Here is a 21,979-nt window from a genome sequence, read left to right as displayed (position 1 = left end):
GAAGAGGGCGTCAGATCTCATTACGGGTGGCTGCACTGAATTCTTGCCATGGATCTTAATAGGCACAAGTTGTCAGCATCTCACTCCAGAGCTCCTGCTCAGGTGGCAGCCAGCACCAGGTTTAGCATGAGCATAGCCCAGGGTTACTGTACAGTGTAATGACCTGATTCATTTCCCCTCATCCTTCCCAGAACATTGAGATGCTGAGCAGCATGGACTCAGCATCTGTTCGCATCATCAAGCCCTTTCCTGCACCCCAGACTCCAGGTCGTCTGCAGGCCCTGCAGCCAGCTGCCATGATGCCGCCAGTACCTGCAGCTCCAAAACTGGACCACCAGAGGATGGACACCATCCAGGAAGACCCCAGCACAGACTCACATGCAGATGATGACGGTTTTGAGAAGGACCCCTTCCCCAACAGCAGCACAGCTGCCAAGTCCTTTGAGGATCTCACAGACCACCCAGTCACCAGGAGCGAAAAGGCGGCCTCATTCAAGCTGCAGCGTCAGAGCCGAGTTGACAGCAAAGAGACAGAGTGCTAGTGGGGAACCTTGGCCTGCTCTAGGACATATACCTGCAGATGTTCCATAGAGCTGACCTGAATCAAAACATAGATTATAATGATCTGAGAAACGGGGAAGCAACTTAGCAGATGCTGGTCATGTGCTATGACCTTCACATGACATCCTATGTATGTAGGCCCTTTGAAGAGGTGAGGTAAATCTGGCTTATGTAAGGCTTTCAGGTTTTGGGTTTTTCTTTTATAATCTAAAATCTCCTTTGACCTGTGGTGCAGAAGCAGAAAGTAAGGCTGGACCCCGTTCCTGGTGACAGTGCTGTTAAGTCTTCAGTCTGTTTTTCTGTACCCTCTGACTACAGTGAAGCACTTAACAGTGAGGATAACTGGAACACAGACATACTTGTTTGTTTGTTTTGTTTTTGTTTTTGTTTTTTTTTTTTTGACCCTCAACTAAAAGAGGAGCAAGAGAAACCTGCTTGTATGTTGTCTCCAAATGCGGCCTGTCTTGGCACTGAATTCTTTGTAGATGGAGAGACCTGCCTACACTTAGGGCCATCTACATTAAGAGCAGTCCTTTCCAAGAGGAACAGTTTATAGAAACAGCCACATGAACTTCGAGATGGCCTATTAACTGTTCAGCCCCAGATTCACTGGGCAGTTTTTCCATTTTACAAATGTGTCGTCTTTAAACTGTTTGCCTTAAAAAAAAAAATCAATATTGGGCTGGAGAGTTGGCCCCACAGTTAAGAGCAGTTGGTCTCATTCTCAGCACCCACATGGTGGCTCTCAACTCTGTAACTCCAATCCCAGAGGAGATGACATCTTCTGAACTCTAGGACACGAGGCATACATTGGTGCAGGCAAAACAAAGCCAAGTGCTGTAAAATGTGGCAATAACCACAAAACCTATAGTGCCTCACAGTATGGACTGAGTGGTGAATAGACACTCTTCCCAGAACCACTTCTGGACAGGCCGGGATGTGCTGGCTGGCTAGGAAGAGGGGGTGGGAGTGGGAGAGTGGTGCTGCCATCGGGGCCCAGCCCTAGAAGAACTGACCTTCAGTCTCGGCAAGTAGACACCCACGTGACCTCTGGCTCTGGTGCTTCAAGATGTTCTGTACTTACTGTGTGAGGAATAAATGCCATTAGCCTGAATTCTGATTTCTATAAATTCTAGTTATAAATGCTCTTTTCTTCTAAGAATTGCAGTGTGCTCACAAGCCAACACATTTTAACCAAGATAATTTGTAAACTCTGAGGACAGTTAACCAAGCCTGTGCCTTGTCTCTCCTGAGGACGCCTGTTACACTAATACTTGAATATATACCTTGTGGTATTTGCTCTTTTTACTAGTCATGATAGTCTTGTATTTTAATTACACTTTGATGATTTGCTATAGGGAGAGTGGGGTGTGTGGGTATATGTATGAATGAAACAGTTGGCAGAATATAAGAAAACCATTTTTATAAAATTGTGACTTTTTAAACCAAAATTGTCTTAATTGTATTACTTTTTTTTTCTTTGGCATGTACAGAATTAATAAGATGCTCAGGGCATATTCTATAGCTGTGGCATTGATGATACCTGCCTCAGTCAATAAATACTGAATATCAAAGCAGTGGATTGCGTATATAACATTTCCCTGAAAAATAAGTTAGTAGGTTTTTTGATCAATAATCATGAACAGAAGTTAAGCTTGGAAAAGACATTTAATCAATCTCTTGATGTCTGTGAATTACTAATAAAGCTACGCACATGTTCACAGAATGTTTGTGGCTACCAACATGAATGATACGAGCCATTAATTTTTGGGAACATCTCCCAAGCTAATAGTCTCCATCTCCCAGCAGACTCAGCTCGGGCTTTGCTTCCTCCACATCCTTCCAGTAAGGAAGCAGCCACGGCAGAGATGAGACCTTCTTGTCCAGCAGTGGACAGAGGTTTAAGAACAGAAACTCATTTCCCATTGGTGATAAATGCAGGCCATCCGATAAATAGGATGAGAAGTCCTGTAGGGAGAGGAGTAATGTTAGTGTTCTGCGCCCTCTCCTCAGGGTGGCTGAGAGAACTCGGCAGCCCTTGTGTTTTGTGCACCAGACCGGGACCACAAGAGACCTTAGTGTGCTTCTGCACAGGTGCTTGGGGTACAAGACCCTTGCTGCCCTGTCGTCCTGTGTCTAACAGACCTGAGCTTGCAGAGTCACGGCTCTTCATGTGTCTGAGCCGGGATGTCACTCTGGGTCTCCTGAGCCGTGGCATGAAATCAGGGGGCTGAATGACTGCCTGTGACGTCATCTCAGTGCCTGGACAAGCATGCGGAGATAGCAACTTGGACTTGAATAGGAAGGCTGGGCTGAGGCCAGTCTCCATCACCCCTCTATCTAAATCCAGGATTTACTCGGAGGCCCATTCTGACTAGGAGGAATCTTCACTTGCCTAGTCCCTGTGACACTGTTCCCAGGCTGAGAATTACACTTACAGTGGCTACAAAGTGAGTTCCAGAATGGCCAGGGCTACACAGAGAAACCCTGTCTCAAAACAAACAGGCCCTTCCTGGTCCATGGAGGAGGGGATGGATTACGCACTAGGGGAGGGACAGTTAGCCTCTGGGTTAGTGACTGTGGGTTGAGTACATGGCAGAACCAAGCAGCTGTGAACTGGGGCAGAGTGGGCCCTCCTTTCCCTGAGTACTTCAGATACCACCGCTCCCTCAGCTCCCTCCCCAGGTCTCAGCGTCACAAGTAAATACCTTTCAGTTGTTCCCACAGAGCATGCGTTTAACTATGGAGTAAAAAGTAGGCCTGGGGTCAGGGCCCAGTCAGCAGGGTTTGCTTAGCACACACTCAGTCCCCAGCACCTATAAAGAGTGTGGCAGTGCACACCTGTAACCGCAGCACTCCACCTGCAGGAATCCAAGGCTATCCCAACTACACAGCAAGTTCCAGGCCAGCCTGGGATATGTGAGACAGGTGGGGATGAAGAGAGAATGTGTCTGCTGACTGCCTCTCATTGCTGCAGACCAGGAACAATTGCAGCATTGCCCTCACCCTGTCGCTACAGCCCTGTCTGAGATGTTGTACATGACTCGAGAGCCCCCCCTTTCTATCAGCATTATCTGTGTTGTGGACCTCAGATTAGGTGTTGTCACTGCTCAGGACTCTGAGTTACCCGGTCACCTACAGAAAGATTGGTGACTTCTAGCTTTGGGCCTAGTGTGGATAATGCTGTGAAAAACTACATAGTGCATGTGTACATGGCTGGCCAGCTGCCCTTCATATGACAACTAGCTTTTCCCGTATGTGTGTGTATATGTATATTAATGAATGTATATGTATGTATATACACACATATATATGCACTAAAATGTGTCTACATACATATACACATACATACATACATATGTTTTCAGGCTTTAAGACACAATAATTCAGCTAGAATGACCCCTCTAGCAGTAGATTTGTTAGTGAATATATATCACAGTTTTCCATGAACTGTGTCCTGCTTTTATATATCTGAACTTAAGGCATTTATGGTACTCTAGGTAACCCTTAGCTAAGGTTCTGGCTGTACTGGCTGCTGCGGCTCCTCCAGGCCTTTCTCCTGGTGAAAAGCATGACTGACATTCACGTCTTTTGAGACACAGTTTTATATGGCAGACTGGATGCAAACATGCTGTGCAGCTAGGGCTAGCCTTGAACTCCTGATCCTTCTACCCTCACCTCACTGGGATTACAGATGTGCATCACCATGCCCGTCTAGAGAGCTCTTCTAGGAAAGCTGCACACATCTTGTTTACCCGTGTGCTCCCAATAACCCTGAGAGGGCCGAGAAAACCTTGGTACCTGGCTGTCCTTCTGCATCAGGGTCCACAGGTCAAGGACATCAGTCCCACAGTCTCGGGCTACTTGTAAACACGCATTTGCATATTCACCAACAACTGAGTTCAGGCGGTTTAATTTGCAACCTGTTGGCGAAAACTCCAGAGGTCACTGGCAAACTTAGTGCTGGTCCTTTTGAAGGCCACATGGACTGGACAGCGTCTGATGCCACTGATGCCAGCATAGGGGCTGCAACAATGGCACAACAATGCAACAATGGCAGGAGTGCACCGTGGGGAGGAACAGCCAAGGAGCAGCCAGAGGCTCCTAAGGCACCAGGCCTGGTCAGGGTACTGAGGCTAAGCAGCTAGAGCATAGACCCCAGTGAGGTAGGTAAAGGGCAAGGAAGGGCATGGCTAGAAAGAAATGTCAAGATCATGAGAGAGAGAGACACACTGCTACTGAGACCTCCAGTGTCAACATGCAGCCAACAGCCACTGTAGTCACTAGGCACTACTACTCGGCTGTGCCTGTGAACATGCTCAGCCATTCTGAGGCTTTCCTAGTCTATGTGACAGCCATGCCTGTCCATTAATGCAGATTCCAGGACAAAATGGACAGATTCATTGCATGCCTGCCTACCTCCCAGCAGAATATCCAGTTGGTGGGGGAAGCCCGGCTGGGGGAGAATCACACATCTTCCTGAGAGGCTAGGGAAGGGATCTGGGGTATGGCAGGAGCCAGGCTGACCAGCTGTGTGAGGAAAAGAAAACTCTTCCCCAGTTTTGACAGCGGACCTGTGCTGAAAAGCCATTAGTGTGTCCCAGTCAAGCCTGTCCTCCAGTTTCAAGCAGCTTGGACAAAGTCCACAGTACACCTTTCCAGTCAAGTGTGTAAGCATGAGAGCTGTCGTGCTGAAGGGACAAAGTGGAGGGATTTTACCATCACACTTTGCCAACTGCCAAAGGAGACAAGACAGGAGGGGCTCCTGGCAGCTGAAGGGGCGGCCATCTGCAGAGCTCTATGCTGCAGGTGCCTTCCCTGTGCCAGGGGAGAATGCTGCAGATGGGGACTTGGTGTGAGCACCTGTGTGGCTGCCGGTGGGCTGTGTGTATCTTGGCATCTGGCAACTACAGACAGTGGGTTCTGGGTCATCAATGCCCTCCTGACTTACATACAACCAGGACACCCCCCCCCCATTTATGCCAAAAATAGTCTAGCAGTTCTCAACCGGTGGGCAACCCCACTCAAACAGCCCCTTTGGCAAACTTCTTCTCCAAAAATGTTCACACTGCGATTCATAAGAGTAGCAAAATTGCAGCTCTGAAGTAGCAATGAAATACTTTTATGGTTGGAGGTCAGCACAACATTGTGTGAAAGCGTTGCAGCATTAGGAAGGTTGAGAAGCACTGCTCTAGAGAAAGACTCGATTCTCACTTGACTGAAAATGGGACAGGTCCCTCCATCGAGTGGAGGCCCTCAGCGCCCACACCTCAGCTGTGATCGATGCCCACCCTCAGCTCTGACAGGCTGAGGCCTGCTCCTCACCCTTCAGGACGCACTCCTTCTCCCAGGCGGCTTCGCAGAGCGGGGGTGGCGTGATAAGGATGACCCGCTCCCTGGGGACGTCCACAGACCTCAGGTACTGCACCATGTCCCTCAGGTTTGCGCTGTACTCATCCAAGGGGACGTGCTGCTTGGGGTTCTCATCTGTTCAAGACATGCAGCTCAGTCTCATGGTTTATAGAAACAATGGCAAACATGATGAGTATACTTTTGTTTATTTTTTTCCTTTTTGAGACAGTCGCTCATAGCCCAGGCAGGTTCTAAATTCACTATATAGCCAAGACAGGGTCTTACTATAGTCCAGAGAGCTTGGAACTTGCTATGTAGACCAGGCTGGCCTAGAACTCAGAGATCTTCTTGCCCTTGCCCTGGCCTCCCAAGTGCTGGGATTAAAAGCCTACACACCCACACTTAGCCTTAGTTTTATGTCAGACTGGGAAGGGAAGTGAACTGGACAGGCAAGCACTCGACCCACTGTGTGATAGCCCTATGATATTCCTAGGCCTCTGTGTTCTCTCTCTCTCTCTCTCTCTCTCTCTCTCCCTTCCTCTTCCCCTCCCTCTCACCCCTTCCCTGTTCTCTCTGCCCAAAGATTTCTTTATTTATTATACATAGTACATTGTAGCTGTCTTCAGACACACCAGAAGAGGGAGTCAGGTCTCATCACGGATGGTTGTGAGCCACCATGTGGTTGCTGAAATTTGAACTCAGGACCTTCAGAAGAGCGGTCTGTGCTCTTACCCTTTGGGCCATCTCTCCAGCCCGGCCTTTGTGTTTTGAAGACAGGCTGGCCCAGACCATGCAGTGATTCTTCTGTCTCAGCCTCCCCAGGCTAAGACCACAAGTATGTGCCACCACACCCAGGCAGGAATATATTTTTGCAAATTTTCAGTGTCACAGAGGAACTGTTGAGTTCCGAGACACAAAGAAAAGACTCCTTCCTCTTCAACCCATTTACTTGCATGGCTCACAGCTCAGGCCTCGGAGGCTGGCTAGGAGATTTTCAGTGTCCAGGTCTTTTCTCTAGGTTCCCCATCATCCGTAAGGCTGATGTGTAGGCTATGATGTAAGACTGCCCTACCTTCACTGACACTGGCTTTAACCCTCTGAAGCTCACAGTGTGCTCACTGGGAGCTGAGGTAATGGCAGGTCTGCCTCTTAAACTAGCCGTGAAAACCAGTCAAGTGTGTAAAGTCGCTCATCAGGCTTGCTGCCAGTCAGGCTGGCACACAAGCACTAGGCTCTCCGCAGACTCCGTGCGAAACACAGAGAGTAAAAAGCAAAGTTACCCATGAACCATCCTGGCCAGTCTTTCTCCATAATCACGTGATCTCCCATCACTTGAGAGGTAGAGGCAGAAAGATCAACTAGCCTTAGCTACTTAGTGAGTTTGAGGCCAGCCTGGGCTACAGGAGATCATGTCTCAAAAAATCAAACAAACAAAAAAACTAACAAAAAAGGACCCTTCTTTGTCACTAGAGGGTACATGAGCCTAGTCCTCCCCAAAAAACCAAAAACCTAACAAAGAGGACACTCCTCTGTCACCAGGGGGCGCATGCCCCAGAAGCAAGCCTTCTGCTGCCAACTGTATCAGCTGAGGACTTAGAGGGCAGGAACAGACAATGAAAAGTACTTTCAGGTGAGTTCAAGGAGGCGGTCATATGGGAAATGAGCCCTAGAGTACCTGAGCCAAATCTGACCACATCAAAGCCCAAAGAAACCCACACAGGCGAGCGAGCCCCAGGAACACTCAGTTCCCGGGAAAGCTTTCTACTGGGAGATACAGAAGCAGTCTGGTGGGAGAGTAATATAAACATGTATTTGTTTGAGTCCAGGCAAACCAAAGGTGATCTAGGGATGTCCTTACCTTTGAGTGAAGAGTCATTGGCACCAAAGAAGATTGTAACGGCCACTGGGTTTTCCATCCCAGGCCCTTTCCTGATAAGTCTTGGGAGGATAATCTTGGCCCATCTGGTGTTATAACCTGAAAATCCACGATTCAGAACATCACACTTTCTGAAAGAAATTGGTTAAAAAGATGGGTTATGAGCTAAGAGCATAACCTAGTCCTGGGAGCTGTCCATAATTAACCCGTGTTCTGTGAACCTTATGGGAACGCTCACCCTGCCCAGACTCCTCATGTCCCTCAATGAGATATGAATTCCATACAAGGGTCTAATTCTATACATTTTAGTGGTGACTCAAGGTACATCTAAAATGGACTTTCCGATAGACGTTAACCAAACGGGTACAGAACGTTAGGAACCCACTAACAGGCTGGTTTGAAAGGTTCCAGGAAGGCAGAGCAGCCAATACAAGTGCTGCTGGTTCCCATGTGGTAGAAACTCGATTTTGTTGAACCTGAATTCCTTTCCTTTAACATGTATCCAGGAGGGGAAAGCTAGCAGATAAAAGCCTCCACCATTCACTCTGACTATGCTTCCCACCAGAAAGTAGCCAAGTACAATCTAGGAACTGTTCTTACCTGACTAGTCTGTCAGCCAGCAACGAGCCCCATCCACCCTGCTGGAAAGAAAACTGAAGAAAGAAGTCTGTTACTACCCACACAGCTATACACTATGGCATGGTGGTGGGCCAGGCCTGTTAGATGCAGACTCCGTTTAGACACTCCCAGGCTTCTTTCTTGCCTTCCTTGCTTGGGAAGGTATTTTGAGAATTACTGTGGCTTCACTTGGAAACTCTCTGGACATGAGAGGGTTTTACTGTGACCTAACATTAGAGACATTCGTTATCTGAACAGCAGAAAGCTCAACTATGTTGAGTCAGCTGACATAATGTTATCCCATTTCTCCACAGCTGAAAACTAAGGAAGCCTATGCTCTATTGATTTCCCTGACAGTCATGGCAATCCTCCAGCAGTATTGCGCCATCTCGCCCACTCACAAAAACTTAATGCCCAATATCTAAAAACAATGTTGCCAATTACTAGGGAAAGCCAAGCCCGCGTACGAGTAAATTGTGGAGAAGCGTCTTTTTTTGTTTTGTTTTGTTTTTTAATCTCCCTGAAGGAAGGCATCTTGAAGAATTTCCTCAATCGGGAACTATATGTTTTCAGATAGGGTTACTTTTTCATGCTGTTGAAAGCATTGTTTTCAAAAACCACTTGGTACTGGACCTAAGCCGCTTGAGGAAGAGAGGAGTGAACTAGTCGGTTCAAAGTTCAAAGTAGCTTCGGTGAAGAACCCGCAGGAGGTTGCAACCAAGCGAAGGCGGACCCTTTAAGCTCCCGTGCACCCCGACGCGCACCGGGCCATCCAGAGTCCGGGGGAGTCGGGCAGCTCGGGATCCGTACCGGCTCGCGGAGCACGGTGGGGTGGGGGAGAACCGCGCCTGGACTGCTCCGACACGCACGCGGATGCAGCCGAGGGTGCGGCGGGTACCTGCGTGATGGAGTCCCCGAAGAGCAACACGCGAGGCCAGAGCAGAGCGCTCCCGCTAGCAGCTCGCTCGCACAGCGACATGGTAGAAAGCCCAAAACCCCGCAGGGCTGCGCCGGATGTGGAGGAGCCTCGCGCCGTGGGCGGAGCTAGCTGCGGGCGGGGCTAGCCGTGGGCGGGGTGAGCCCCAGATCAAACCTCTTTGCACTCAGGTCTCCTGAAGCGAGTGTCCCCGGCCGGGTGAGTCCTGCCACCGGTTCACCCCAACCCCGCCTCTCCGAGACTGGGGATAGCTGTGGTGCTTGGAAATCTCGTTTTTAGCAGGAGCACTCGTCCATTTTTGGCCATGCCCAAGTGGAGGATTTCCTCTTCCAGTACTGGACTTGATGGGCACAGTAAAAGATAGAGGTGTCTAGGGACCCTCACTGTAGACCGCCTGACTTCACGGTATCACATGCCCCAGCTATTAAAAGGAAATTTCTAGTTTTATGTAATAAATTTTTGTATGTTATGGGGGCCCTAGGCTTTTGGTATAGGCCAAAAACATGGGAATTTGGCTGTTTTATAGAAATTTCATTTTAAGGAAGTCAGATTTACACTGTTAGCAAAGCACCGGAGCGTTTACACACCCAAGAGGGTAGGTAGACAAGACAGGCTACATGGGCGAAGTTCTTTGCCTTGATAGTGTGCTCTGAAGGAGAAGCACTCCCTTGAGAAGGGTGACAATCCCAGCAAGGAACTGAAGTGTTGCTATTTTACATAGATAGCAAACCTGGCCTCCAGGTTCTTTCAGCATCGCTGCTCAGCCCCTACCTGGTACCCTGCCCCCAACCCTGGACTGTCCAGCACAGGGGCTGGACTCTTCTGTAGTAGTCAATGAACTTTTTTTTTTAAGATTTGTTTATGTATATGAGTACGCTGTTCAGATGGTTGTGATTGTTGGGAATTGAATTTAGGACCTCTGCTTGCTCTGGTCCAGCCCCAAGACTTATTTATTACTATATGTAAGTACACTGTAGCCATCTTCAGACAGCAGATCTCATAACGGGTGGTTGTGAGCCACCATGTGGTTGCTGGGATTTGAACTCAGACCTTCAGAAGAGCAGTCAGTGGTCTTACCCGCTGAGCCATCTTGACAGCCCTGGGACCAGTGAACTTGATGGCCCAACAAACCTGCGTTTTTTATGTACTTGAATCTGGCTTGAACTGACTAATTTTAACATCAGAGAAACATCACTGAGCTCCACCCACTTTCTCCTTGGTCTGAATTTTATGTCCTTTAGAAAACCAGACTAATGAACTAACTCACACTACATCTGAGGCATAAAACCCCATCTCTGAATTGAACATGTAGATCCCATAACAGATGAGTCCTAAAAGTGGTGGTTTTAGAATCATAAGCCAAGGAATTGGGTAAGGGTGTGGAGAACAGGGGTTTCAAAGCTGTGGCACAACATTTGCATTCAACTCAAAACTCAGATTTGCCAGTACAGACCAGAGGAAGACAGACGGAGAGCTGAAGATTTCAGCATACACTGCGGAAAGTGCCTGGAGGCAGACTCAGTGTGGTGCTCAGGCAGAAGTGGCTCCCTTGAGGATTAGTTGGAGAATAAAGGACACATCAGTTGGTGGTCCTGCAGTAGTCAAGCCATCTGATGCAAAAGTAAACAGGCACCCCCGGAGAAACTAAGGTTATTTTATTTGAAGAACAGAAGTTAACTCTTGGCTGAGTGTAAAAAAGTCTGGGAGTCTGGGAGGCAAGGCTGTCAGTGCACCGGCGTCAGAGCCTCGTACAGTCTCTGGGCGGCCAGTTCCACCATTTCTCGGAGGGATTCATCATCTTCACTTCCTTCTTCACATTCTACAGCCTGAAAATAAAAGCGCCAACTTCAGCCTAGAATTATCCCCTGCATGAAAATGAGCACTCTAAGCCCTGGAGGCAGATTGCCAGGATATGAGCCACAGACTCACCCTCCTGTCACCTGCAGTATCTCTGTCAACACAGTGACTGGAGAGCCAAGGGTGGGGTGGGGTGGGGGTGGGGGATGCCTAGAGCTTTGGACCAAAGAAAGCCCCCATCTCTGTTCATTTCTTGATGGCCATGCAACTGAGCCCGTGTAATACGAATTACTGAGCCAGCAATGAACTTGGTGAATTGTTCACCGCTGGGTGTGAATTTGACTTTAACCATCCAACAGCCACTGCCTTGCGGCTGCTGATTTAAACTGTTAGTCTCACTGTACACACGGTACTCCACTCTTGTTGTAGCCCAGGCTAGGCTGGAGCTGGGGATCGTCTGCCTCAGCTCCCTGAGCAGTGGCTTACAGACATGCATTACATTACCCACCGAGCTTAGAGCAGCTCATGTGGTACAGCCCAGCTACAGAGCACAGTTCCAGCCCAGCCTGGACTATAGTGTTACTGTTTTAAAGCTGGTGTAGTGATGCCTGCCGGATACTCCAGCAATGGTGAGGCTAAGGCCAGCCTGGACTACAGGATAAGAACCTATCTTGTAAGACCCAAGGCTTCGTTCCACTAAGGCACTCACCATCTGAGCCACCAAACTGCTCCATCTAACTGCCAGGGCTGCAGTCTTATTCCTATTGTCACCCTACTCCTCAAAAGTCTTGACACACTTGGATAGCTACGTACCCGAGTCTCCAGATTAATATTTGCTGTTTTCCCGTCCACTGTGACACTGAGGACGGAGTCATCTTTCACACTGACACAGTCTTCTCCAAATATGTCCCTTTAAGTGAACAGAAATTCGGCATTACTGGGAAAGTCCAAATTCACCTGTTTGGGGAGGAGGTCCAAGTCCTTCTCTAACTCGTCCAAGTTAGGATGCTTTTAGCTGCCCAGGAGACATCAACTTACAACAACTACTAAAACAGCTCGACCCACGAGAGTGCTGTACTGGTTTTGCTTTTGTTTTTAATTTAATACTGAGGATTAAGCTTGGGGCCTCACACACATTAGGCAGAGACATGGCACACCCCACAGCCTATTCTGAGATAGGGTCTTACTACATTGCCTAGAATGGCCACCAGTTTCTATGCAGCTACAATATGCTTGCACTGTGACCCTCCAGTTTGGGACTAACTAGGGCAATACAGTGAAATAATCTCTTAAAACATGAAACAAAACAGAAAACCAACAAAAAGCCATTATTAAAATTTATTTAAATTTCAGTATGAAATTTTAGAAAAATGTAAGTAACAAAAAAACCCTTCTGAACACTAAGATGTCTAATTAGGTTAATTTCGATCTGAAGGCAGAAGCAGCCTTGTCAGGGTTTGAACCTGCACCATCCCCCAGAGGCTCAATGTTATGGGCTTGGTGACCAGCTGATGGGCTCTGACTTAACGCACTGATCCCTAATCTGACAGACTTACAACACGCTGGCATTGCTGCTACTGCACTGGCAAGCAGGATGCTAGCCTAGGTGAAGAAGCTGGTCACTGAGAGCATGGCTGATGGGTCCAGCCTAGGACTTGAAGGGAATAGCTTGTGACTCTGAAGCACAGAATACATACGTGAGTTTCCTCCTCTACGACACAGTCCCACCACCATGACGCTATTCTTCATGTCAGGCCAAAGCCAAGGCTACCTGGCTATGGCAGAGCCCTCTGAAACCATATGGCAAAATGTATCTTTCTTCCCTCTGTCTTTTGCATGCAATTGTCCATAATGAAAAATTAAGTTATTCATTCATAAAACAAGCAAATGAGAGATCAGCACTGTTAGGTGCAAAAACTAAGTTAGCCATCTGCTATTAAGAGCTTTCCTAAGACTGCTTGGAAAAGCTTCCTAAATGAGGCTTAAAGAACTTCTACAGAAAGGCACTTGGCACCACAAACATAGGAGTCTAGAACACCTGCTTTACCAAGTAATTCACACCCAAGCAAACATTTAAAATAGTTCTTAAAGGCACAGTGACACTGAGCTGAGACATCAGCACCCAGTGGATAACTCTGCTAGCTTCCTAAGCATCCCTGAGGCTGGTTAGGCAGGGCACTGGCACTTGGCACTAATACAGTGTGAACTTGGACATGACTTGGTATGGGGGGGGGGCAGCACAGGGACACACTGTGAGTCCAACCCTCCGCTCACACAGCCGCTCCCCCCACCCCCGGCTCCTTACTTACTGGAGCATGACCTCCAGCCTCTTGCTGTAAACGTGCATCTCTAGCTTCTTAGAGACCTTCTGTACTGCACCTGGAAGACAGACAGGTCAGCCTCCACATTCCCATTGACAGTCACTACACAGGTTACCAGAGCAGTTCCAGAGGCGGGAAGCAACTTCCCAGGAAAAGCATGTGATAAGCTACCTTGCCCACTACGACACATTCATGTGCACTGTGTTATTTCATGTCCTCTGACCTTACAGTCCACTTTTGCTTCTTATATTTCTCAACTTCCATTCTGAGGAGAGGTGAGCAAAGTTACAGGTTCAACAATTTCAGAGCACATACTTGAGCCCAAAGATCTCTTTCGAATCTAAATGTTATGTTCATTTAACATCCTCTGATATATCATCTGCTGATGAATGTTTTAATAAAAATCAATGCTTCAGGGGCTGGAGAGATAGATAGCTCGGTGGCTAAGATGACTTTTTGCTCTTGCAGAGTTCGGCTCTCAGCACCCACATGGGGCTGCTCACAACTACCTCCAACTCCAGCTCCAGCGGATCTAACCACTGTGCTCTCTACAGCTGCGCTTGTACACATACACAGAAGTAAATATATATACTTAAAGCTGTCTCTCTAGTAACAATTAGGGTTTTTTGTTTTTGTTTTTTTGAGGCAGGGTTTCTCTGTGCAGCCCTGGCTGTCCTGGAACTCACTCTGTAGACCAGGCTGGCCTCGAACTCAAGAGATTCGCCTGTCTCTGTCTTCCAAGTGCTGGGATTAAAGGCGTGCGCCATCACGCCCAGCTAATTAGTTATTTTTTTAACTCCAAAAAATACACAACTTGGTGGTCAAAAGACCTTTAATCTAGAGTTAGGTCAACCTGGCACACCCATATATACCTCCCTGGCTAATACCAGCTACACGAGAAAGCACCATTCATGGTCTCTGCTGCCCCAGATGGTGGACAGAGTTACCATCTAGCCCTCCCTACTCAGGACCTGTGAAGTCAGCGTCCACACAAACAAACTCCTTTTCCCGGGGCGATGTCTACCTATAAAGATCCAGGTTGGCCTCACACTTGCAGAGACCATCTTTCCTCTGCCTCTCAAGTGCTGAGATAACAGGAAAGTGCTACCATACCCAGCTTTTTACTGGTTTGGTTTCTGATTCTATAAGACAGGGTCTCTTGTCGAGTCCAGGCTGGCCCCAAACTATGTAGCTGAGGCTGGCCTTAAACTCCTCCTCCTTCTCCTTCCTGTCAAGTGCTAGGAAGACAGGTGTACAGTACCACGTTTGGCCGAAGCTTTCTTAGTGCTGGGGATGGAATCACATCAAGTGAGCGCTCTCAGCATTGAGACACATTAGCCACACAGAGCACAAAGAGCGAGAGCAGCGCTGGTTACAGGGCTGAAGGTAAGGATGGGCCAAACCAGCAAAGACTTACATTGCTGTTCCTCACAACCCAAATGCTCAGCAGAGGCTGAAGTGACGATTCCGACATAGCAGGCCTGTTTATTCATGTAACAGAGGATCTGGATGTGTCCTGTTCATTCACGTGGCAGAGTAGCCAACATAGCAAGGCTTAGGAAGTGACCAGCTCCATTTTCTTGCCCACTGTATGTCCCCGAGACAGGAACAAATCTACATTGAACATCATGTGAGGGGTCCATCGAGGGAGGCATCTCCCAGAATACATCAGGGTGAGCCCTTGCCTGGTGGCACATCTGGAGATGTACACTGTAGTTCACTGTGCAGCCACAGGTCAAGCCGCCAACCACAGCACAGGTACTCTCTGCTTGGGGCTCCTATTCTATTCAGTAGTTCCCTTTGAACACGAGGATTGCAATCTTCCCGACAGAGAGGCCAGCTCAGCTGAGCAGTATTTAGCATCCCTGTAGACAGTGTTGTAGGAGCAGGGTAACCTTTGCGGGACTGTGACCAGATTCCTACCGTAAGGATGGTGAGTCAGATCTGCACTCTTGTGTGCACACCTCAAAACCGCACACTAGAACACCAGGAGAACTTAACTTCTACTTAGAGCGCCACTGAGTTCTAGTTCAAAGAAGAGATGGATGGGTGAGTATGAGAGAGTCTGTACCTTTCCTTATCTTTGGATTTGACTGAACTTCCAATATCACGGTGGTCACTGTGTCTGCATACATGTCGTTAGAGGGGTTCGCCAGCCACTACAAAAAAAGATGAAATCAGGAAGGGATGATGCAGCCACACTGCTGGGAGCTCTGTCTATCAGGCCACCAGGCCAAGGGGAGCTTTGCCTGCAATGACTGACTCTCGGTAAGGAGACTGTTTTAATTTCCTCTTAATCAGCAAAAAGAAACCTAAGCACCATCTTTGTGGCAAAAGGTTTTCCATGCATTACCACTTAATTTCCACAACTGTTTTACGAAAGAGGAAACTGACCCCAAAGTCCCACATGGGAGGGACATAACTGCGGGGACTGGATGCAAACTCCGAGTCTGAAGCTCTTTGTTGGGAGCACAGAGAGTAGAACATGAGGGTGAAATACCCCACCCCCACCCCCCACTTGGGTGTGACTACTTTGTCAGCCTGTGCCCCATGTGTCACAAGAGGGTGTTGGATGATGGAGAACTGAAGTTACGGTTTAGAGTGGGCATGTGGATGCTCGGATTGAACGTGGGTCCTCTGGAAAAGCAGTCAGTGCTCTTTACTGTTGAACCTGGCTGTCCTGTAACTCACTCTGTAGACCAGGCTGGCTTCGAACTCAAAAATCCGCCTGCCTCTGCCTCCCGACTGCTGGGATTAAAGGCATGTGCCACCACCACCTGGCTTTAAAAAAAAAAAAGAAAAGAAATTGCCGGGTGTGATGGCGCACGCCTTTAATTCCGTCACTCGAGAGGCAGAGGCAGGCGGACTTCTGAGTTCAAGGCCAGCCTGGTCTACAGAGTGAGTTCCAGCCGGGACTACACAGAGAAACCCTGTCTCGAAAAACCAAAAAAAACAAAACAAAAGCAAATCCTCTAATGACATCATCCTCTTTTCCCTTTCTTTCCTCCAACCTCTCCCATATTAGCCCCCACCACCTACCCTCTTTCACATTCATGGCCTCTTTAACTTTGTTGCTATTATTTTTTCCCTGGATATATAAATAAATCCTGCTCAGCATGTATATGATTTCAGAGCTAACTACTGGTATTGGAAAACCAATCAGGGGACTTTCCCCAGGGAAGACTATTTCTCCAGCTCCCAGAATGTCTTAGTTGCCTACGGTTTTTATTTAGGGTTGTGCCTGTGAACTCCCCTCTTCGAACCAGCGGCATCCTGGAATACCAGCAACCAAGTTGCTCTGTGCCCACACTTGCTTACTGAAGCCCTCCCCGCTGTGAGACGGTGGCTTGGCCTCACCTCCAGAACCACCATGCCCGGCTCCTGCACCACAGTGATGCTTTTGAACACCTTCAGAGCAGGCTTTTCTTGAATTTCTAATTCTTCTACATCACCTGAAAAAAGTTAGAAGATCCACAGACTTTAAATAAGAGTCATTTGTTTTTATAGAGGTCGTTAAAATAGAGCACCTGTGAGTGAGAAAACTGTTAATATTTGATGGTTATGCTTTTTGTTAACTGCTTATAGCAACTGGAGACGATGCAGTACATAAACTCCTACACACACATCTATCTCAGGCACCCACACCTTCGTCAGCAGCCGGAGAGATCGGTCTCTATAGCACCTCAGCTTTATATGAGCCTCATGGGACAACTCACCACCTCCACCCTGAGTCTGATCATCACACAGGGAAGTCCAGGTGCTGAAGACTCACTAGATCTCAAGTGACGGATTCAGACATATTTCATGGATTTTCAGTATGGCCATAGCTCTTGCTTGAGCTCAATGCAGGGTCAGGGAGGATTCCCCCTTCCCGCTTCTTACAGGGCAGCGCTTTGCTCCAGGGGCTGTGCGGGGCTCAGCAGCAGCAAGCACATCAGCATCGGGGGTGTCCCTGTCTCCTCGGGGAGCCCACACCCCCTGGCAGAGAAAGACAGAACCCTTCCACTTAAAAGGGAGAGAAAGGGCGACACAGACTTAGGCTCGCCCTGAGACCTTTCCAAGCCAGTAAGTTCCGATACTGGAGGAACAAAGGACACAATAAATAAAATTTTAGGAGAATATTTTTTAAAATTTAACTTTTAGGGATAAAAATGTAGTGTGCACATAGAATTCTGAGACAATCATTACAATGAAGTAACATTGCTTCTTACATATAAAAACTTCTTAATAAAAAACACAATTAGATAAATTTCAGTCAACACACCCGTCAATTTCTGGAGCTGGTAGTAGAGCAGGTAAAAGGGCCCGGTGTACGGGATGGCCTGGGTCTGTTTCACAGTGCTCATGGCCAGGTCAGTGTAATCTGAAAAGACAATTGGAATAAACACACTCTAGGAAACCGACCAACTGGGTGTGGCGAAACACACAATCCGAGCACGCAGGAGTCAGAGGCAAGAAGGAGTCTGAAACTGGGGCCAGTGTGGCTACAAAGTGAGACAATGGTTCAGAACCAAAGCCAAGAAAGAAACAATAGAACCACACAAAAGACACCTTGCAGAAACACATAGCAAGGTAAGAAAAAAGCAGTGGATGCAGAACTCAGACTCAGCAGGATGTAGCCCATGTGGGCCACAGCTGACAGTCTACGTCACGCTACCCCAGTTAATGCAGTCTGGACACAGCAAAATGCCCATAATCCTTGGACAGCTCCAAGCCAGTCTGTCAGCTGTCCCCGCCTTCCTTTCTGCCCAGGGTCTCTCTATAACCCTCACTATCTACCAGGCACCAGTGCTCCTGACTTGAAAGGTACTTCCCAACTCTCCAGGGTAGTCTCTCCTTCACTGTTGCTGCAGACAGAAACACACCAGGACCAGCACTTCCTAACACCGCCCCCTCTTTAGACTGGCATATCAGTGGCCAGGACTGGGGTTTAGTAACTGTTCAGGGCCCGGCACCGGCCTGGCCCCTGGCCGAGGAGTGTGAGTCCCAGAGGCTGGAGAGGTCAGCAGTTCTGAGCACACGCTGCCCTTGCAGAGGATCCAAGTTTGGTTCCCAGCACCCAGCACTGTACTGGGTGTCGACCCCTCGGGCCGCTGAAGGCACCAGCATGTGTGCATCCACAGTTAAAAACAGTAAGAATCTTTTTAAAATAGATGTTTTTTAAAGAGTTTGTTAAAAAAAAAAACCAAAAACACAAAACCCAGCATGTACATTTATTTGTATAAGATACGATGGCTGAATGGGGGCTTATCACACAGGTAAGTTTCTAAGTATGCTGTGACCCCTTTCCTTCACAAAATACTCTTAATTAAGCAGCACACAACAACACCGACAGACACACACAGATACACACACACACACACCCACACACACACACACACACACCCTCCCCACACCACTAGACTGAGCACTTTTGACAGGCGTTCCTTCTGTGCTAAGCTCAGATCGCATTCCAGAGGAAATAGTGTACTTACTGGAGAGGTCACAGGGAGAGAGTATGTGGTAATTAAAGTTTCTTTTAACAAGAATTCCAGAGACCCGCTGGCCCTGTTCTGGTTTCTTGTCTGCCAAAAAGCCCATGACCTAGTGAAAACAGAAGAGAGGTGTCAAAGCAGAGGCCCAGGCTGCCATCACACAGAGGCTGGGGGTGTGGAGGGGGTCCATCCCACGGGGGAGTGTATCACTTATGTGATGGGGAAGAGCACTTCTGAACTCCCAGTTCGCAGGTGCCACCATGTCTAGCTGACCCCACAATCCTCACATGGAATTTTCTCCACGCCAAGCAGTGAGCCCCCAGGGACAAAGCTCTGTCTGCCCTAGTGTAGATGTGCATGAGCAGCTGTGGGGACGGCGGCCATGCAGGCCTCACAGGGCACAGCACACTCTCCTGAAACGTTGGTGAGCCCGCTTTACTCCAGAGAGGCACCTGAATGTGGTGATGTGACTAAGAGCAAAATAAAGCTAATGCTTTAAAAAGTTTGAGCCGGGTGTGGTGGCGAACGCCTTTAATCCCAGCACTTGGGAGGCAGAGGCAGGTGGATTTCTGAGTTTGAGGCCAGCCTGGTCTACAGAGTGAGTTCCAGGACAGCCAGGGCTATACAGAGAAACCCTGTCTCGAAAAGCCAAAAAAAAAAGAAAAAAAAAAAAAAGTTTGGTTTTGTTTTGGTGGTGCTATGGCTCCATCCTGGGGCCGTGGCTAGGCAGGTACTGAGCCACTAAGCCACGCCTAGCCCCCAGTAGGCAGCTCTCCTCAATCATAACCAAAACCCTTTAAACCCCCCCCCCCACTATCAGCGTTTGAGAAACACACTTATAGGTTTCTGACTGACTGCCCAATTCTACAGTCCTAAGAAACAGACCACTGCAGTCTGCCAGCAGCAGAGCTCTCCCCGAAGCCCTCCTGTCTGGAGCAAAGGTCACCCGCCCCAAGTCCTAAGGTCTTTGTGTCCTATGATTCTGTAAGAAAGGCTTTCTGTCTATCAGCTTTTTTTTCTTTCTAGTTACTGAGGCAGGTTTCACTACTGTAGCTCAGGCTGCCATCAAACTCTCAACCCTCCTATTTCAGTCACCCAACACTTGGATCCTAAACCTGTGCCACCAAGTCATCTCTCAGAAGACTCCTGGGGCTACAGCAATGGCACAGGTAAGACTCTACTTGCTGCTCTTGCAGAGGACCCACATTTGATTCCCAGCACCCAAGTGATGGAGCACAACCATCCGTAAGCCCAGTTCCAGGGGATCTGATGCCCTCTTGACCTCCTTAGGCACCAGGCACATACATGGTGTATAAATAAATAATCATGCAGGCAAGATAGACACACACCACACACTCACGCCACACAATCTGAACTTATCTCCCTGAAAAGTGCACAGTTAGGGTCAGCACCTGCTGCCTTGTACCTTGGCGAGCTTCTCTCCCCTGAAGTTTAAGGTCACGGCCTCTGTGTTCCGAGGATTGTGAACCTCGATGTGAACTTCATCATTATCTTCATATTCTCGGATCAGCGCTGCTTTCAGCCTGGCCATTTCATTCTGTTCCCCATGGACTAAAATCTGCAGAGTAAGATGTGATAAAGAAACACACTCCACCATGGTGAAAAATGTTTTTAAGAACATTAGCTAATTCATAAAATAGAGAACTTTAACTAAAGAAACATTCCTTTCTGCTTAAGACTATTTTTGTGTCTGTGTGTGTGTGTGTGTGTGTGTGTGTGTGTGTGTGTGTGTGTGTGTGTGTAGATGTCTGTGTGTGGGTGCTGGAATCAAACATGTCCTCTGAAGGACAGGACACACTTTGAACAATATTAGACCCAGCTTCCTGGTTTTAAGAACCAATCTTCACCCCTTAAACTTGTGTGGCATACTCTCCTGTCTGGACCCTAGGCACACATACTTTATGAAAGAGTAAGGAGACGGCTCTAAGCAGTAACTGGACTCCAGCCTCAGTCATCTCTAGCTCCCATGTTCACATCAAAGGCTGAACCAGATGGCCTTCATGGCCCTTCCAGGTTAAAATGCACATTTTATTTTGTTCTTGCTAAGAAAACATCCAGTTTTCTCCAGGTTTCCGATAGTTTGTTTATTAAAGCAACTGCAAAGAGATGCTTCAGAACCAAATGCAATGTTTTAGGGGTCCCTACCACTCTAGTACATGCTGTCAGTCTCTGCCTTTAGTGCCTCTGTCCTTCTGTGGCAGGCATCTAGCACCCACCTAGCCTACAGACCATAGGTAGATAGCTTCTATCTGGCTTGTGGAAGCATTATTTCAAGGTAAAGGCTCGTCTCACTGGGATGAAAGGTCAGTCTGAGCTGCTTAAACACTAACCATAGCATTGCTGTGTACCGTGTAACCCTGACTAAGCTACCCAATACCTCAGCTGCCCAGTGCCATAACAGAATTCTATGTGGAGACTGAGCAGGGGCATGCATAAGATGCTCTGTAAGCAGCAAATACAGGCTACTGCTACTACAACTGTAATTTCATATGCAGCTACAGTCAATAGTGCTGGTTATTAGAATGTAAACAGCAAGTCCCAACCCAAGGCACAGACAGAACCAGACAGCACCAAGGCAAAGCAGCAGCAGCCGAGAAAGCAGAATTGTTTCCTGACCTGGCCTGCAAGTACAGGGAGGGATCCATGAAATAAACACGCACACCAGAACACATGAAACACACACTTATACACCCGAAACGTGGTAGGATCTACACTGTGTTCAAATTATACAGGCTACATATGATGCTGAAGAGGGGAGTGAGTGTCTCCATGAAGACTCTGTTCTTTAGGTACAGAGGGAAGACACGTAGGAGGACCAGTCTACTGGAAAGTGCTCCAAAGGTAAGGACACTACCAGCCACGAGGTATCTCTCACAGTGACCAGACTGCATCAACAGCCTGATGGATAAACAGGAAACTGCTGCTCAGCTGTAAGCAGGAGATATATGGCTACACCTTGAAAACACAGGATTCTTCTTACTCAAAGGACTGAGAGCTGTCAGACTCAGAGACAGTAAGCGGG

At 48.0% G+C, this 21,979-nt stretch overlaps 3 protein-coding genes across 17 annotated transcripts in view; 1 reads left to right on the top strand and 2 right to left on the bottom strand.

Annotated features, from left to right (window-relative positions):
- Positions 1-2,309, top strand: part of Adam17 (a disintegrin and metallopeptidase domain 17) — a 50,124-nt gene extending 47,815 nt beyond the window's left edge. For 5 of the 6 annotated variants that reach the window (NR_102380.1, NR_120376.1, NM_009615.6 and 2 more), the window contains one exon: positions 192-2,309. Coding sequence is in view for 4 of the 6 variants with exons in the window: in NM_009615.6 (NP_033745.4) it covers positions 192-542 (351 nt within the window). In the remaining 2 variants the exon portion in view is untranslated. The remainder of the gene's footprint in view (positions 1-191) is intronic. The other variant, XM_030246530.1, reaches the window with a different exon arrangement.
- On the bottom strand, positions 2,211-9,456 carry Iah1 (isoamyl acetate-hydrolyzing esterase 1 homolog). 5 transcript variants are annotated; one of them, XM_006515177.2, is made up of 6 exons: positions 9,306-9,437; positions 8,390-8,442; positions 7,772-7,888; positions 5,887-6,048; positions 4,363-4,484; positions 2,211-2,529 (listed from the first exon to the last, which is right to left on the bottom strand). In XM_006515177.2, the coding sequence occupies exons 3-6, from the start codon at positions 7,827-7,829 to the stop codon at positions 2,347-2,349; spliced, it is 525 nt and encodes a 174-aa protein (XP_006515240.1). In that variant the 5' UTR covers positions 7,830-7,888; positions 8,390-8,442; positions 9,306-9,437; the 3' UTR covers positions 2,211-2,346. The 5 variants fall into 5 exon arrangements, with proteins under 5 accessions (XP_006515240.1, NP_080623.2, XP_006515238.1 ...); NM_026347.3 differs by having other exon boundaries at positions 7,772-7,920; positions 9,306-9,426; XM_006515175.3 differs by lacking the exon at positions 8,390-8,442 and having other exon boundaries at positions 9,218-9,456.
- A 1,305-nt stretch (positions 9,457-10,761) lies between these two features.
- Positions 10,762-21,979, bottom strand: part of Cpsf3 (cleavage and polyadenylation specificity factor 3) — a 28,784-nt gene continuing 17,566 nt past the window's right edge. For 2 of the 6 annotated variants that reach the window (NM_001364372.1, NM_018813.3), the window contains exons 11-18: positions 20,363-20,515; positions 18,937-19,045; positions 17,727-17,825; positions 16,820-16,914; positions 15,534-15,621; positions 13,451-13,520; positions 11,955-12,051; positions 10,762-11,170 (exon numbers count right to left, since the gene is read on the bottom strand). In NM_001364372.1, coding sequence (NP_001351301.1) covers positions 11,069-11,170; positions 11,955-12,051; positions 13,451-13,520; positions 15,534-15,621; positions 16,820-16,914; positions 17,727-17,825; positions 18,937-19,045; positions 20,363-20,515 — 813 coding nt within the window. In that variant the 3' untranslated portion in view covers positions 10,762-11,068. Of the gene's footprint in view, positions 11,171-11,954; positions 12,052-13,450; positions 13,521-15,533; positions 15,622-16,819; positions 16,915-17,583; positions 17,826-18,936; positions 19,046-20,348; positions 20,516-21,979 lie in introns of those variants that run through there. The other 4 variants (XM_017315136.2, XM_006515158.4, XR_381202.4 and 1 more) reach the window with 3 other exon arrangements.

Source organism: Mus musculus, chromosome 12 (genome assembly GCF_000001635.26).
Source record: "Mus musculus strain C57BL/6J chromosome 12, GRCm38.p6 C57BL/6J".
In the NCBI taxonomy this organism is placed as follows: Eukaryota; Metazoa; Chordata; class Mammalia; order Rodentia; family Muridae; genus Mus; species Mus musculus.
The sequence above is the reverse complement of the archived record's forward strand: the minus strand, read 5'-3'. Positions and strand labels throughout refer to the sequence as shown.